Genomic DNA, 14,613 nt, shown 5'->3' with positions numbered 1-14,613 from the left:
GCCAGATCTGAGCGCCAGATCTGCGCAGAACCTGCTGTCACCGACAGATCTGCGCAGTCTAACATCCACCTCTGCTCTCCGTACTCTTCCGTACGCCGCCGTACGTCGTACTCCGTCCGTATGTCGTCGTCGTACGTCGCCCGTACTCCGCGCCGTCGCCCGTACTCCGCGCCGTACATCCGTACTCTGCGCTGTCGTCCGTACGGGATCCGTACCTGTACAGACTGACGACTTCTCCGTACCTGCACAGGCTCACTTCTCCAGCAGCTGCCCACGAAGATCTACCCCAAAATTCTGCATCTCTGCTCTCTTTGTCTCCCTCCGGGTATCGTGGCTTTTGTACTTCATCTCTTTCTATCTGTAGCAATCTCGATTTGCAGCTGTCTCTCTCTCAGGTTACCCCTGAAAAGGTGGAAGACCTGAGGCAAAAACAAAATGGATTATCTTCTTATGCTGCAATATCTCAGTTCTATTCTTAATTGTTCTCTCTCTTGTACGGGATTAGACACTGCCAAGTATGGTAAGACCTTCCCATCTCTCATATCTGTCTATGCTTTCCTGTTATCTACCACCAATGATCACCGATGATGTAGATCATGGGGTAATGTCATGTCTACTTGTCTACATGGACTCATCTTTGTACCTACCCAAGAGGCACCCCTACATTACTCACTCTAACAGGAGGATTGCCCTTGAGGAGGGATTATTAGTCAAGGTCCATCTCTCTGTCTATCTACAATCAGTCAGTCTCTCTGTCTAGGTGTCTACAGTCATATGTCTCTCTCTTTGTCTGTCTATGATCCACTTTTTTGTCCCTACCCTTGTGGACCCATATGAGGATATCACTTGAGGAGGGGTGTCTCAGGATCTTTTGTCTGTCATGTCTTCTATCTTGTCTCTCAGTCTATCATTCTTTATGTCTGTCTTCTAGTCTTGTCTTTCTGTCTTACTCCTAGTGTCCACTTAAGGAGGGTGTTGGAGATAAGTGCACACTAAGTGTACTATTTCCTAGTCTAAGTCTAAGTCTAGTCTTTATGTCTTGAGTGTGTGCCATGTGGCACTTCTACAATTATCCCATAAACACTCTTGCATTATGTCTTGTACTTTGGCCCATATATTCAATGGGTCACATCATTCTAATCTATCTGTCTAGCTTGTGTCTTGTCTACACTCTTCTCAAGGTATTTCTTATCTTTCAGTCTTGTCATCTCATTTCTAGTTTCTAGTTCTAGTTCTTTCTTCCATATTCCAACACAAATGGCAAATGAATCTGTCCTGCGAATGCCTCAATGGTATGGGCAAAATGCAAAGAAAATTCAGGTTACTAGGGCAAACTGGCGGTGTCCACCCTGTGAATAACTACCTGTTGCCTCCCAGTATTCAATAAGAATTTAGATGCATAATAATCTAATATTAATCCAAAAGCTCGCCCAGAGCTACTCCAAATCTATTGAGGTAACTCCATCTAGGTGGGGTCCTTTCTGATTAAGAAGCAAAGCCCACTAATCAGAAGTAAAAGTCATGTATACCTGTGTTTCAGTGAAGACATTTCCAATACTTGAAAAAAAAACAATAAAATATGTCTACAACATCCTTTCAGTTTTCTGGCAACGCCCATTTTGGATCCAATACTAGCTCAGCATCGAATTTCGTATCCTGGAGGAAACGGAGTTTGACATTACCTCTGAACTACATACCAAAACTAGGAACTGTAACCTTTAAGATCTTTGAATTAGTAACCATTTCATCGCGGACTTTAACACACGATTTGCTCTTTTTCTCAAGATAGCAGCCCAGGTGTAAAGTGGAAAACTCTTCCGATTTTTTAAGGTCTGCACAAGGTAAATATAAAACACCCCATTCTGTGTTGCAGACTTGCTCGTCCAACTAGGGACTCAACTCAAGCCTGTTCGTTTTTCTGGAGCCTCGTTTGTCTTTTAGCCACCATGATTTCATCCAAGATAGACGTTCACAGCAACAGGCTACAAGCCAATGATTGGAATCCAGCCTGAGAAGCCTTTGGTAAATGTCATCTTCATTTCAAACTATCACACAAACAGCCAACAATCTTTTGAGGAGCTCCATCAAGTTGACCTTATATGGACTTATTCTCTGCTGCCTCCAATGTGTCCTGTTCATTGTAACTTCTTAGATAGTATCCTCCTCACTTACCTGTATTCTTGGGGCGGTTTCAACTGTCTTATAAGTATATGATGATGCCAATGTGAGAAACACACACAGATTTAGAGCACATATAATGGCAAGAAGCCAGTAATAGTAATCCAGATGACACCTGTTCAGATTATCTACAATCCAACTCTCGTTTCCAATTCTACCTGTCACGGCCTCCACGACAGTGATGAGAACACTGCTTAAGAAGCTTCCCAGCCCATTTGCACACAAATAAAGAGCCATACCCAAGCTTCGCATTGCGTCTGGCACCTGATCGTAGAAGAACTCTTGCTGTCCTACAAGGGCAAAGACATCTGAGACACCTAAAATCACATACTGAGGGACTAACCAAAACACACTCATTGGAATTGTGGCACTTGAATCATCTAGGAGTCCATAATCTCGTGCAACTTGCAGACGTCTCATCTCAACCAAGGCTGCAACTACCATAAACGCTATTGATAAGGATAGGCCCACCCCTAATCTTTGAAGCAATGTTAAACCGCGTCCAGAGCCAGTAAACCACCGAGCAACTGGAACAAATACACACTCATAGATGGGCAGCACAATAAGGACAGAGATTGAAGAGAAAGTCAGTAACGATGCTGACGGAATTGTAAATGAGCCCATTGTCCTGTCCAGTGTGGCAGCTTGTTCTACAAAAAATGTAGTTGCCTGAGCAATGGCCAGTCCATATATGGTCATGGTTAGCCATATTGGCAAGATCCTGATAACAAGTTTGACTTCTTCAACTTGTGTCACCGTACACAGTCTCCAAGGATTTACATTTGTTCTCTCTGAAATATCGGAGTCTTGTGTTGCAGCAGAGATGTTGGGTATCAAAAATGACTGTTTCCCATCTGCGTCTTCTGTGACGTCATGCTGCCATAAAGCTTCGAGTGAGCTATCTTGTATTGCTGCCTTATCAAGACACCTATGCACAAGTGAATATTGACAATGAGTACGTCTCTGAGGAAATATATTACATTATTTACCAAATCAGATTACTAGAAGGTCACGTGCATTTAACTCTCTCCCCCTTCCTCTATCTATCTACCTCCCTCCGGCCACCCTGTCCCCTGCCCTACACAGACACAAACACCTGCATTTGCTCTCCGCCTCCCTCACACCTGTGTGCATCCACACGCATGGGCAAGGCAAACTCCGTCATGCACACACAAACACACACACACATGCGCGCGCGCGCATAGTGACACAAGTACAACCAGTCACACTAGAAATGACACAAAGCTGGTCGAAGTGCGCACACCGTAGGTCTTTTGTATGCAGAAGCTGCCTCCTTCCTATTCGTAGAGATTCTTTGTCCTGAACTTCATAAAGAATCTTGTCATCATGTGGAACTGTTGAATTCCACTTGCGTAAAGCTGCAACAAATACCTGAAATATACGAGCTAGAGGGCTTCCACCTGGAAGCTTGTTTCGATACAAGGGGGTTCCAACTAGGAAAAGACCCGCTGCTATTGTGATAACAGCAGCCAGTATTCCAAAACTAAGTCCCCAGCTCACAGTGTCCTCGATGTATACAATGACACTGAATGCTAATAAGGCACCCGTGCAAAGTCCAAAGTACCACCAGTTAAAAAATGAACTCTTTCTCTCCCTTTCAACTGTATCTTGTTCATCAAATTGATCTGCACCTAAAGCTTCAAGGCAAGGTTTCACACCACCTGTGCCAATGGAGACCAAATAGAGAGCAAGAAAAAAGAAAGCTAGCTGAGCTGTCGTCGCTGCTGAACAGACATTATCTGTACAAGAAGGCTTGAGAGCTTTTACAGATGCAGAAAGTGTTAAAAGGATCAGTCCCTGAAAAATGAACGAAAGAAAAGTTTTAATCCTCGTTGGTATAACTTCATTTAACTACTTGGTACATGATAGCAGAGTCCACTAGGGGTCCTAAATACATCTAGCTACATGGACACCAAACTCCATAATCTTGTATCCCCCTCTGGTGCACTGCATCACACGAGGCTTGCAATATTCAGATCATCGTTACTTACAAGGACATAGCATGTAGAGAGAATCGAAATGGTCCAATATCTCCCCAAATAGGCATCAGCAATGAAGGCTCCAATGATGGGCAAAACTGTAGTAACCCCTGTCCAGTTGTTCACATTTTTGGCAGCCATGCTTGCACCCTCGTGTAGCTCCTCTGTCAGATATGTAACAAGATTTGAAGCGATGCCATAGTAGGCAAGCCTTTCAAACAGTTCATAAACTGCCTCACAGGGATTAAGAAAGTTGTATTAACCTCATGTATATAGAAGTAAGACTCACATAAAGGAGCAACAAAAGGTCTGAATCTGTATGATCAGACCCTGCCAGTCAATAAAATATTCCTTGCTCAGTAATTAACATCAATACATCTCACACCCGTTACTAAGACTCAACAAAAATCTGTGCCTCCGGAAGCAAAACAGGAAACATAAAAGATAGAGTGAAACAAGATTTAATGTTCAAGGGCCCTTTTAATAAAGATTATGCATACCCAGAACAGGGATCAATGTATATGTTTAAAACGGCACGCCTAAATATGACCAATGCATAAGGTACCTTCAACCTGTAGATAACAATCCACAATTCATGGGGCATGTGTAATCCGCCAACAGGCAAATCCATAGCATATTTGGGCACGAAGGTATATTCTGAAGGACATGCATGGTGCATCATTTGAACATGTTCAAGGTGGTTGCACCACATTAAAGAGTACAGGAATCAACTTTATAAGTTGGTCAAGCCTTGCAAGCATTAATGAAGAGCTATAACATCAAAGGTTTGGTCTAATTTCACAAGACTCAGTTGTATAAATCATAGCAATCTAAGTAAGTGACCATTTCTTAAGTAACAAACAACCAAATCAAGGGAAGTGGTGCCAATCAAGTCCATGAGCACCTAAAGAAAAAGAAAGCTGTAGCTCCATGTCCACAAGAAGGCCTGTCATCAATTCGAGTCACCTAAAGATAATCCCAGATCCTTCACAGTGCATAAATATAATCAGTCCAGAACAACAGAAAATATCAGAAATTAGGAATTGCAAAATATTGCGCTGCTTTGCAGCAAACCTGGGAAAAAAGCAGACATTTGTGTACATGTTGTTTGTGACTAGTAGCATGCCAACTATTATTCTGTTTTGCCAGATGGAACAGTTTTGTGAACTGTTGCGACAGAAATTTGCAATTTGGGATGCTTAGTGATACATGGTTCTGTAAATTTTACAAAATCACATGCATTCATTGTTGTAAATTTGGGATATTGAATTGCCAAATTCGTGGGGGGTGAATAAAATTGCAGGTCTTGTGCTCATTTTGGTTGCAAATTGATCAAGTTTTGATCATAAATTGACTTTCATGGCCTCAAGGTTGTGGCATGACAGATTCAATCATACCAAATATTCAATCTTGAATTCCGTGTGAGATTTGACATGGTCAGCAGGCTCCCACCATTCGTAGGCAGCTGTGAAGTGTATCGGGCTTACATGGAAGGCTAGCAACATCAGGATTCCTTTCCAACAATGGCAAGGAATTGGGCCATTTGACCATTGCAGTTGGCTCACTTGGACATATGTGGGCCAATGCCCACGAAGTCTCTCACCAAATCCATCAAATGACTTCAATCGGATGATGTGGATCTATACAACTATCCAAGAAGACTCAGGCCGTCTACAAGTTCAAGAAATGAGGTGATCCACTGTATCCTTGCCGTCGTTTCCCTTTGCATTGGGGATACCATGCTAGCTGTCCCCTTGCAATTGTTCCTGCTCCTTGGGGGTGCCCTTCCCAATGTTTCCCCCCTCATCAGCTGGCTCAAAGATCTCCTTGTCACCGTTACCCTCCCGCTTCTTGTCTCCATTTTGTCCACTTGTCTAGCTATTGGCTGCTCCTCGCCTGTTTCTTGCTCCTGTTGTTCCTCACCTTTATCCTGGTGTTGGTCTTATTCTTTGTCCTACTTAGTTTTTTCCCCTTCTTGTTCCTTTCTCGTCTTGCTCCCCCTGTGCTTGCTGTTGCCCCTTACCCTGCTTAGCTTTCCTTGCCCCTCTTGCTGGTAGTGCACCTAGCCAAGGCACTCTCCCGGACATGAATCTGTGACGGAGCATATAGCATTGTAGGCTTGCTCCTTGTTGACAGCTTGGAGCTGGTTCTCAAAAGCCTTTTCAAAGATTGTGAACCAGTCCACATGGAGTTGGTCCTCCACTACTGTAACAACGCGGACTACATACTGGCAAGATACATATCCAACATGCTTCTTGAGCTTGATGAACTCTGACAAAAATCGACAGGTCACCCGAGATCCAAAAAAGCGAAAAAGAAGACAAATTGGATGTGCAGTGGAGATGGTGCACAGAAAAGGGGGCGGAGATTGCGGAGATAATGAAGAAAGAAGAGAGAGAGAGAGAGAGAGAGAGAGAGATTAATGTCCACGGGAGGCCTCACGGGCCTATGGGACAAAGTACACAGAAAAGCGAACTCATACAAGCCTTAGTGGGCTGAAGCAAAGGGTACGCTAGGACCCTTGCTGAGTATTAATCTACTATCCAAGTGCTGGGATGAAACCGAAGCCTGGTACAGTGATGGCTCTCTGGTGGGCTGCGAAGATGTCTCGTATTTGCATCTGTCAAGCTATCTCGCGCTGCGATGGGGGACACGGTCTCCTCGCTCTCTGGACTCTCTGGGCTACGTCTAGGGTGACCCCTCGTCTCTATCAGTCTCCCCTGAGGAAAGTTGTGATAGGTCGGACCTCGATAGAGTGTATCCTGGGGCTCTTTGTCACACATGTGGCCTCAGCGCCCCTCTCTCGGTGGTACTATGCCGGCTGCTCATCCAGACTGCTCTCATGTCGGCTAGCTCCTCCTCCTCCACTCCCCCATGTCCGGGGCTGACTCAAATGTATAGAAGTATGTGACTTGTCGCTGTGCCTGGTCACCCTCTATGTCCTATAGTGGTCTGACCATCCCCTGCTCCTCTCTGATCTGTCATAGAAGCATCTCCCTATGTCGCCGCATCTCCATCAAATAAAGCCCGATACAGACCTGGTCATGGAAATGGATCAGTCGTGACAAAGGACCGAAGCCACTCTCCTCTAGGTAGAGACAGTGGTAGCGTCCCCGAATCTCGTAGTAGGCTGGACAAACACAAAGAAAATGCTCCTCTGTCTCAACCGCACCCGGCGTACATAGTGTGCAGACCCGCTGCTCTCTGGGTATACCCGTTGCTCTCCCTGCCTCAATCCTCAGCTGGTGGGACAAAACCCGCATCTAACCAATGGCAATCCTCAGTGCATGGGAGACTCCTCTATCCTCGAGATACTATGGTCTCATAATGAATCCCTCCTCTGATACTCTCAAGAAGTGGTCGCGAGAGAGAGAGTCCACGGAGGACCAACAGGTCTATGGGACAGAAAAACCTATCTAGTACATCTGCTTAGGGAGGGCACGTGGCAGCTCCCAGAGAGTGCAAAGAGCAGCTCCAATTATTTAGAGTACCTACGTTATAGCTTGGAAAACATAATCAGCCATACATCAGTTTAAGACTGAGAGTCTTTTGGCTTAGATTTAAACTCCTAAATGATTGCTATGCCTCCACGATATACTGCCCATTTTCCATCCTTCCTAGCACCCTTGACCTTAGCTAATTTCGTTGCTTTATTTTTCATTTGAGCTCGTGTAAGTCCCTTAGCTATCCATATCTTAGTCCCTTTCAATTTATAAGATTGTCAGAGAAGCTTGATACGTAGATCGCATGAGTTGAGCGTAATGATAGCATTACCTTGATACTGTGAGATTTCAATTGGTCTGGCTTCATCATCATCGACATCATCACCCTTGTCAACTGTCCAATCAATATTAGGCATGGCTGCTTTGACATGTGCTAGTGTCACCGAAAGAGTCCTCTTCTTCATACCATCCTTCAGGAAGTCCCTTTATTCTTATCTTCGGATCAATGATACCCAAGCCTCCCAATGCCTACGGCATGATCACCGTCTGCCAAGCGACCAGGGCTCTAGTATTTCTCGTGCTGTCTGATCCTGTCCAAAGGAAATTCTGAACCAAACGTCGGAGCTGTCCAATGCACCCTCTGTAAAAGCACCAGAAGGAGGCAATGTACCAGGCCGTGGCAAGAAGGACCTCATTTGCTACTAAGGCACGGCCGGAGAGTTTGGTTGAGTTCCAGTAGAGAAACTTGCGCCGAAAACTCTCAAGAACCGTGGCATCTTGCTGCTCTGCTATAATATCAATACCCACTTGGCATCAAGGTATCTCGTTGTCTGGCCCCGTGGTATCCAACGGAAGCAAAAGGCACTCCCCCACTCTCAAATCTCCTGTGTCTCCTCAGATCCTGTGAAGAAACCGATGGCGATTTTGTCCAACTAATCCGTGCACCCGAGGCCTCACAATAAATAGCCAGAGCTCCTCATACTCTCTCCAAGCTCATTGTGCTGCCCTCTACATACAAGGCTATGTCATCTGTAAACTCGGAATCTAACAGGTTTGGACATGTCATGTCCAAGATTTATGCATCAGTACTTGACTCCGAGGTTAGCAAGACTTGCAGAGCGTCGAGGACTTAGAGCAACAGGACAGGCCTGATCCCGGCATGATCATGGAACCATGGACCACATTCTCGCGCTCAAATGCATCATCGAGGAGGCGAGGTCACGGAAGCAAAGGGTTTATTGTTGCTTTGTGGATTTCTGCAAGGCATTTGACACGGTTCCGAGAGCCCGCATCATACGGCGCCTACAGGACTTGGGTTATGACTAGGAGATCATTTGGGCTGTCATGGTACTTTACGAGAGAGTTTCTGGCAGAGTTCGGGCAAGATCCAGATGGACAGACGAGATTATGAGCACCATCGGGGTCAAACAAGGGTGTCCTTTGTCGCCTACCTTGTTTGGCCTCTACATTGAGGAGCTTGAGACAGTGATGCAGACACAGGGGGGTGTAGGTTGCTCTCTTGCGGGCATGCTAATCTAGATTTTGCTCTATGCAGATGACGTGGCTCTCTTGTCTTCCTCAGCAGAGGGGCTTCAGAGACACCTAGACGCACTACAGTCCTTTTATGAGTCTCATGATTTGAAGGTCAACTTGGGTAAAACCAAGGTCATGATCTTCAATACATCTCGAGCCATCATGCGTCAGGAGCAGTTCACATTTGTGGGGTCAGTTGTTGAGATAGTTTCATCATACACTTCTCTTGGGGTTATCTTCTCCAGACCCAGCTTCACTATGAGACCCGTGATGCAGGCACGCTTGAGTAGAGGGTATGCTTCATTGGCCAGACTAGAGAGGCAGTGCTTCCACTTGCACTTTCAGGATCCCCGCACATAGGGGTTGCTTTTTGACTCCTTGGCTCGCCTAGCGGGGATGTACGGCAGCCCTTGTTGGGGGCCAGACTTGTTGGATACATAGTGGGCCCGTGTGGAGTGGCTATAGGTTCTCATGTTATCACGGATGATTCGTGGTAAGTCATCCGTTCCTCACCAGATCATTCTGGCTGAGTTTGGGTCACCCCCTTTACAACTAGATGCTGCATATCAGGTCATCACATATCTGTACCGAGTTAGGGAGTATGGGGATTATACCGCGGGGCGTAGCAGGCTACCATGGATAGCTCTATCCTCTTCTATGGCACTTGCAGTAGGAGGAGACCAGAGGTGCTGGTATGCACGTACAGAGAGATGGTTTGAGCGATTGGCACTCCACATGGATAGACTACCTCCCTTCCAGTACAGCATGGATGCTCCGTTTTCTGCCCTCTTATCACACGAGGTCAACCAGGTTATCCGTGACGATCTACTACAGCTACACACATTTTGGACCTGGTTGGGACCGAGTGAACTCCTAGTGAAGCTTAGCGTTTACAGAGATCACTTCTTACATATCACAGCGGAGGGTTTCATTGACCCACCAGAATACACACAGATTCACCTACCCCACTCGCTGAGGATCTCTCTTGGGCAGTTCTAGGTCTCTTCACACAAACTTCGCATCGAGAGCGGCAGAGCAAAGCGACTACCCAGGAAGAGGCGCATATGCACAATGTGTGACATGTAGGAGATTGAGATAGAAGAGCATTTCATCTTCAGATGTCCTGTGTACTATGAGATCCGAGGGCGTTTCCACTGCCTCTTCAGGGATAGTTATGGGATTTTGGGCTGTTTCCTCTCCTACCCAGATCAACGGTTTTTGGTAGGTTTCATTCATGAGGCACTTAGACACCGTGAGAGAATACTTCGAGTACGAAGACAGGAGCAGGCTTCTTTTTCGGCTGATCCCTCTCAGAGCTCTATCACGGAGTTCTTTCAGCTAGATCACATGGACGCCCACGAGACAAGGCCTCGACATGACCGTGACCCGGAGCCTGTGACCCGACGGCTCAGACAGAGGGTCGACACACAGATCACACTTGGGGACATCCCCTCCTTCTTTAGAGTCGGAGCCCGACCAATGGGGGTCACAGTAGCCCTGGTCAGACGCAGAGCTACGACTAGGAGATGTGCCAGGACCACACCTCTGAGTGACCGGCAACACTCTATTGCCGACTTCATGCCTCCACTGTCTCATCCATCCTGATATCTTGCTGCTACCGATGATGATGATGATATTGATGACGATGCCGAGACTGATATATAGTCAACCATCGACATGACTATGTTGTACTTAGGACTTAATATTGCCATTTTGCATTTTTGCATTTTGCATTGGTATGGACGCTCATTTAGTAGCTCCACTACCACAGCTTGTTGTATCACGATTTTCATAGTCTCATAGACCCATCGGTCTTCCGAAGACTTTAATAAACTTTCTTTCTTTCTCTCTCTCGCTCGGTGCGCCAAGGCTGTCCCCTAGCTCCTTTCTTTTTCTTTTTGTGGGCTCCCAATCATATTAAGGTTGAACCTTCCAATGTAGAAGAATAGATCTAAGTTTGTGCAAACTAAAAAATAAATTATGGAAACTAAGAAATGGTTACAGCTTAGAATTACAGACATAATAGCATTACACTTCAATGTTTAATCTTACTCAGTCATGTAGGACCCATTTTCTGAGCGAAGGAAAAAAAAAAGCTTCCAACTATGTGTATGGCAAAAATGGATCGGAAGAAAACATAGTTTCACTTAGAAATATGTAAAGTATTTTAAGAATGCATATTTCTTACACAAATCTTTACATGAATCTTTAGGAATGGTGAATATCATAATGGGATGGCTTTTGAAGAAACCCACATGTAGAGTAGATTTCTCTATGAAAATCCCCTTATGATCCTTCTTACAACTTTTACTTAATAGGGAGGTATAATGGTCCTGTAGTTCTCCGAGCTCATGGGATCCCCTGCCTTGTGGATGGGTGAGATAGTGTTAATGGTCCAACTGTGTGGAAATCCCAAACAAACAGCTTCATTAAAAAGCTTTGCTAAGATCAGGGCTAGGAGGTTAATCCCATATGCAATGAACTCAGTGCATAGCCCCTCATGATCCTTCACTCGGCCATTATGAAGTTTCATTACGGCATCCTTTACCCCTCCTCTAGTGAAGAGGGTGCAAGATGTGGGACCAAGCATGTGTGAGAGGTTAGGGACTGGCTGATTTGGGATGTCATGAAGTGTGCATGCATAATCAAACCAAATCTGAGTGTGAGTGAGTGGCGGAGGAGACCGTCCTTCTAGAAATCTTCGCCAGAAGTCCTTAGAGTTGTTACTAAACAAAATGTTTAGTAGCTTCTCCTCGTTCCGCAAACGAAGTCTCGTTTCGTCCTCCGTACCAATCTACGGTATTCACATAGCGTATCTGGTGCACTCAGAAGACTATTTTTGGTTTCGAATCTGAGTTGACAGTGTAAAGCCTTACACTCATCATCGTACCAACTATTACACGCTACGGTTCCAGGGGGTGGTGTTCCGCTGGTGTATGCGGATTCAGGGGTGCGAGGAAAGGTACACCATTTGCTGCTCAGCCTGCGACGGAAGGTGCCATTCGTACTTCGATTGATCAGGGTATGAAGCAGGCGGAAGTAATGATAAGCGGGACCGGACCGGGAAGAGATACGGCTTCGAGGGCTATTCGTAGAAGTGGTATAATTCTCAGTTTCGTGCGGGTGGAGCGGGTGGAGTGGGGAAAAGCGTGAATGGTAGCCTCGTGTAGTGAGCGGGTGACAAGGACAGCACGATCCTCTCAAAGGGGTATGAAGTCAATATAAGCGAGAAGTATGTACAAACGGTCAAAGTAAGAAGGTGAGTGGTCCCGATCAAAGCGTATATCGCGGTAGGTGGAGTAAGCACTGAGTGGGGTGGAAGGTATTGTGCGAAGGGAGGTGGAGATGCTAAAGAAAAGGTATGTATAATCAGCCCCTGGGGGGAGAGGTGCTATAGTGAAGTCAATAATGCGAGATGTGAAGACAGGGGATCCCATGATGTAATCAACAACACTGGAGCCCCCCCCATGTGGAAAGCATGTGAAACTACCTAAAGCGGGCCATCTGTCAAAACCATTATAGATAATGAGATCATGTATCCTGCCGAGGTCTAATAGGGCCTGCCCATAAGATGAGAATGGACCTCGCCTGTCAACCAAAACCCATAGCATACCTCCCTCCTCAAGGTCAATATCTAGCAGTAGAGTGGAATCATCTCTAAAGTCAAGAAGTGGTACCTGACGGGCCCTTGTCCTCGCGTTGAAGTCCCCCACTAGAAGGACTTCTCCGCGGCTAGAGAAGTCGACAATGGACCAATAAAGGGCAGCAAATGGGGATGTCTCATCATCACCTCGGATATCTCTGGCAAAAGTGGGAGGTCTCAAGGGGAAAGTAGCAAACTGCGACAAACAGATCCCGGCTCTCCATGTGTCGAATCCGGATCCAAAGAAATCTGGAATGTGTATCTCTCTGCTTTGCTGAAATGGTCCCCCAAAGTGTGGATCTGAAAAGGACTACAACTCCACCTGAACCTCGAACTCCTTCTGTACCCCTCGTCTTATCTCTGTATGCAGACTCCAATGTATACCCGCTGACTATTGGAAGAGAGCGCTTTGGACTCTAATGTGTCTCTATATAAAAGACTATGCCGTGGCTTGTATAGGATTCCGAGAAGTTCCTTGGTTCTGACCATAAGGTACCATTATAGTTCCAAATGATGCAGGACAGGGTCTCGGATATCTGAGTCTCATAGACCCCGCTTCCCTATGTAGGGGAGGGAGCAGGTGGCCTACAAGGGCCTGTAATAAGTCGTCCCTCTCGTACCACTGCCCACTTCCCCTCCTTTCGGGCCTGATCCCGCTGCTGCAGGAAAGAGCACCTCTCCTCAACTTATAGAGGTGTAAGGTCCTCATCCATAGAGATCGCTGGCTGATCTCGAAGGACTGACCTGCGTCGTAGAGCTAAAAGTCGTGCCTGAGTGTCATGGAATTGTATGATCAGGGGTTGCTCTCGGTTGGGATCTCTCCCCACCCGCCATGCCCTCTCTATCCTGTGCTCAGCCACACCCAGGGTAGCGGCCACAAACGCAGTCGCATCTACCATCGGTGTAGCCTCAGTGCATGGGATCCCGCATACTCTGATATTGAGAGCCTTACTGGCTCTCTGCTGCTGCTCCATGAGGGTAGCCGAAATGGTTATCCTTGCGGGTTCCCGTTTGGCCAGGTCAACCCATCTGGAAGTCTCCTCAATAGCAGATTGCATGCTCGCAATATGTGCCTCGACCACCGGGGTACTCCCTGGGACAGTGTGTATGGATGTGACCTCCTGTCGGAGTTGCATGATATGATGTCTGAGTCCCTGAATAAGATCTGCCTGCTCCCGAATGGCCCTAGCGTGCTCCTATATGATGCGTCTCTGCTCCTGGGAGAGAGGCGGGTGGAGGGAGGTGGAAAGGCTAAGCTGGTGAGGGGGGGCTGAGGCGGAGAGGCTGAGCGGAGGGGAGGCTGAGCGGGTGAGGGGTGGCTGAGGCGGAGAGGCTGAGCGGAGGCGCTAGCGGAGAGACTGAGCAGAGGGGAGGCAGAGCGGGTGAGGGGTGGCTAGCGGAGAGGCTGAGCGGAGGGGAGGCAGAGAGGGAGAGGCTGAGCGGGAGAGGGAGAGGCTGAGCGGAGGGGCTAGCGGGGAGGCTAAGCGGGAGAGGGGAGGTTAAGTGGATGAGGCAAAAGAGAGAGAGAGAACCTGGCCCGTGTGTCCACCAATAAGCATCTGACTAGAGCTCCCCGCATAAAGCGCAGAGACTTCACTAATCCATCTGTTTGAGAAACCCAACCTCTGCATAGTGCCCTCCAGGAAAGACCACCCAACCCTCTCATAAGCTTTCTCAAAATCCAAGAGAAGGATGTGTGAGGGGTAGAGTAGTGGAAGAGAGCAAGAGAGTGAGAGTGAGAGAGAGTGACACTCTAGTGCGGGTGTGAAGAATGATTGAGCCACACCACAAACTCAGTTGTGTTTTATTAGGATTA

At 46.7% G+C, this 14,613-nt stretch overlaps 1 protein-coding gene across 1 annotated transcript in view; it reads right to left on the bottom strand.

Moving 5' to 3' along the window:
* Nucleotides 1–1,437: 1,437 nt before the first annotated feature.
* Nucleotides 1,438–14,613, bottom strand: part of LOC147888872 (protein NRT1/ PTR FAMILY 8.3-like) — a 32,088-nt gene continuing 18,912 nt past the window's right edge. The window contains exons 2-4 of the mRNA XM_087392308.1: nucleotides 4,191–4,408; nucleotides 3,443–3,996; nucleotides 1,438–3,106 (exon numbers count right to left, since the gene is read on the bottom strand). Coding sequence (XP_087248434.1) covers nucleotides 2,149–3,106; nucleotides 3,443–3,996; nucleotides 4,191–4,408 — 1,730 coding nt within the window. The 3' untranslated portion in view covers nucleotides 1,438–2,148. The remainder of the gene's footprint in view (nucleotides 3,107–3,442; nucleotides 3,997–4,190; nucleotides 4,409–14,613) is intronic.

The sequence above is a fragment of the Dipteris shenzhenensis genome, chromosome 21 (genome assembly GCF_047967505.1).
Source record: "Dipteris shenzhenensis isolate YYH24624 ecotype China chromosome 21, Dip_SZ_1.0, whole genome shotgun sequence".
Classification (NCBI taxonomy): domain Eukaryota; kingdom Viridiplantae; phylum Streptophyta; class Polypodiopsida; order Gleicheniales; family Dipteridaceae; genus Dipteris; species Dipteris shenzhenensis.
The sequence above is the reverse complement of the archived record's forward strand: the minus strand, read 5'-3'. Positions and strand labels throughout refer to the sequence as shown.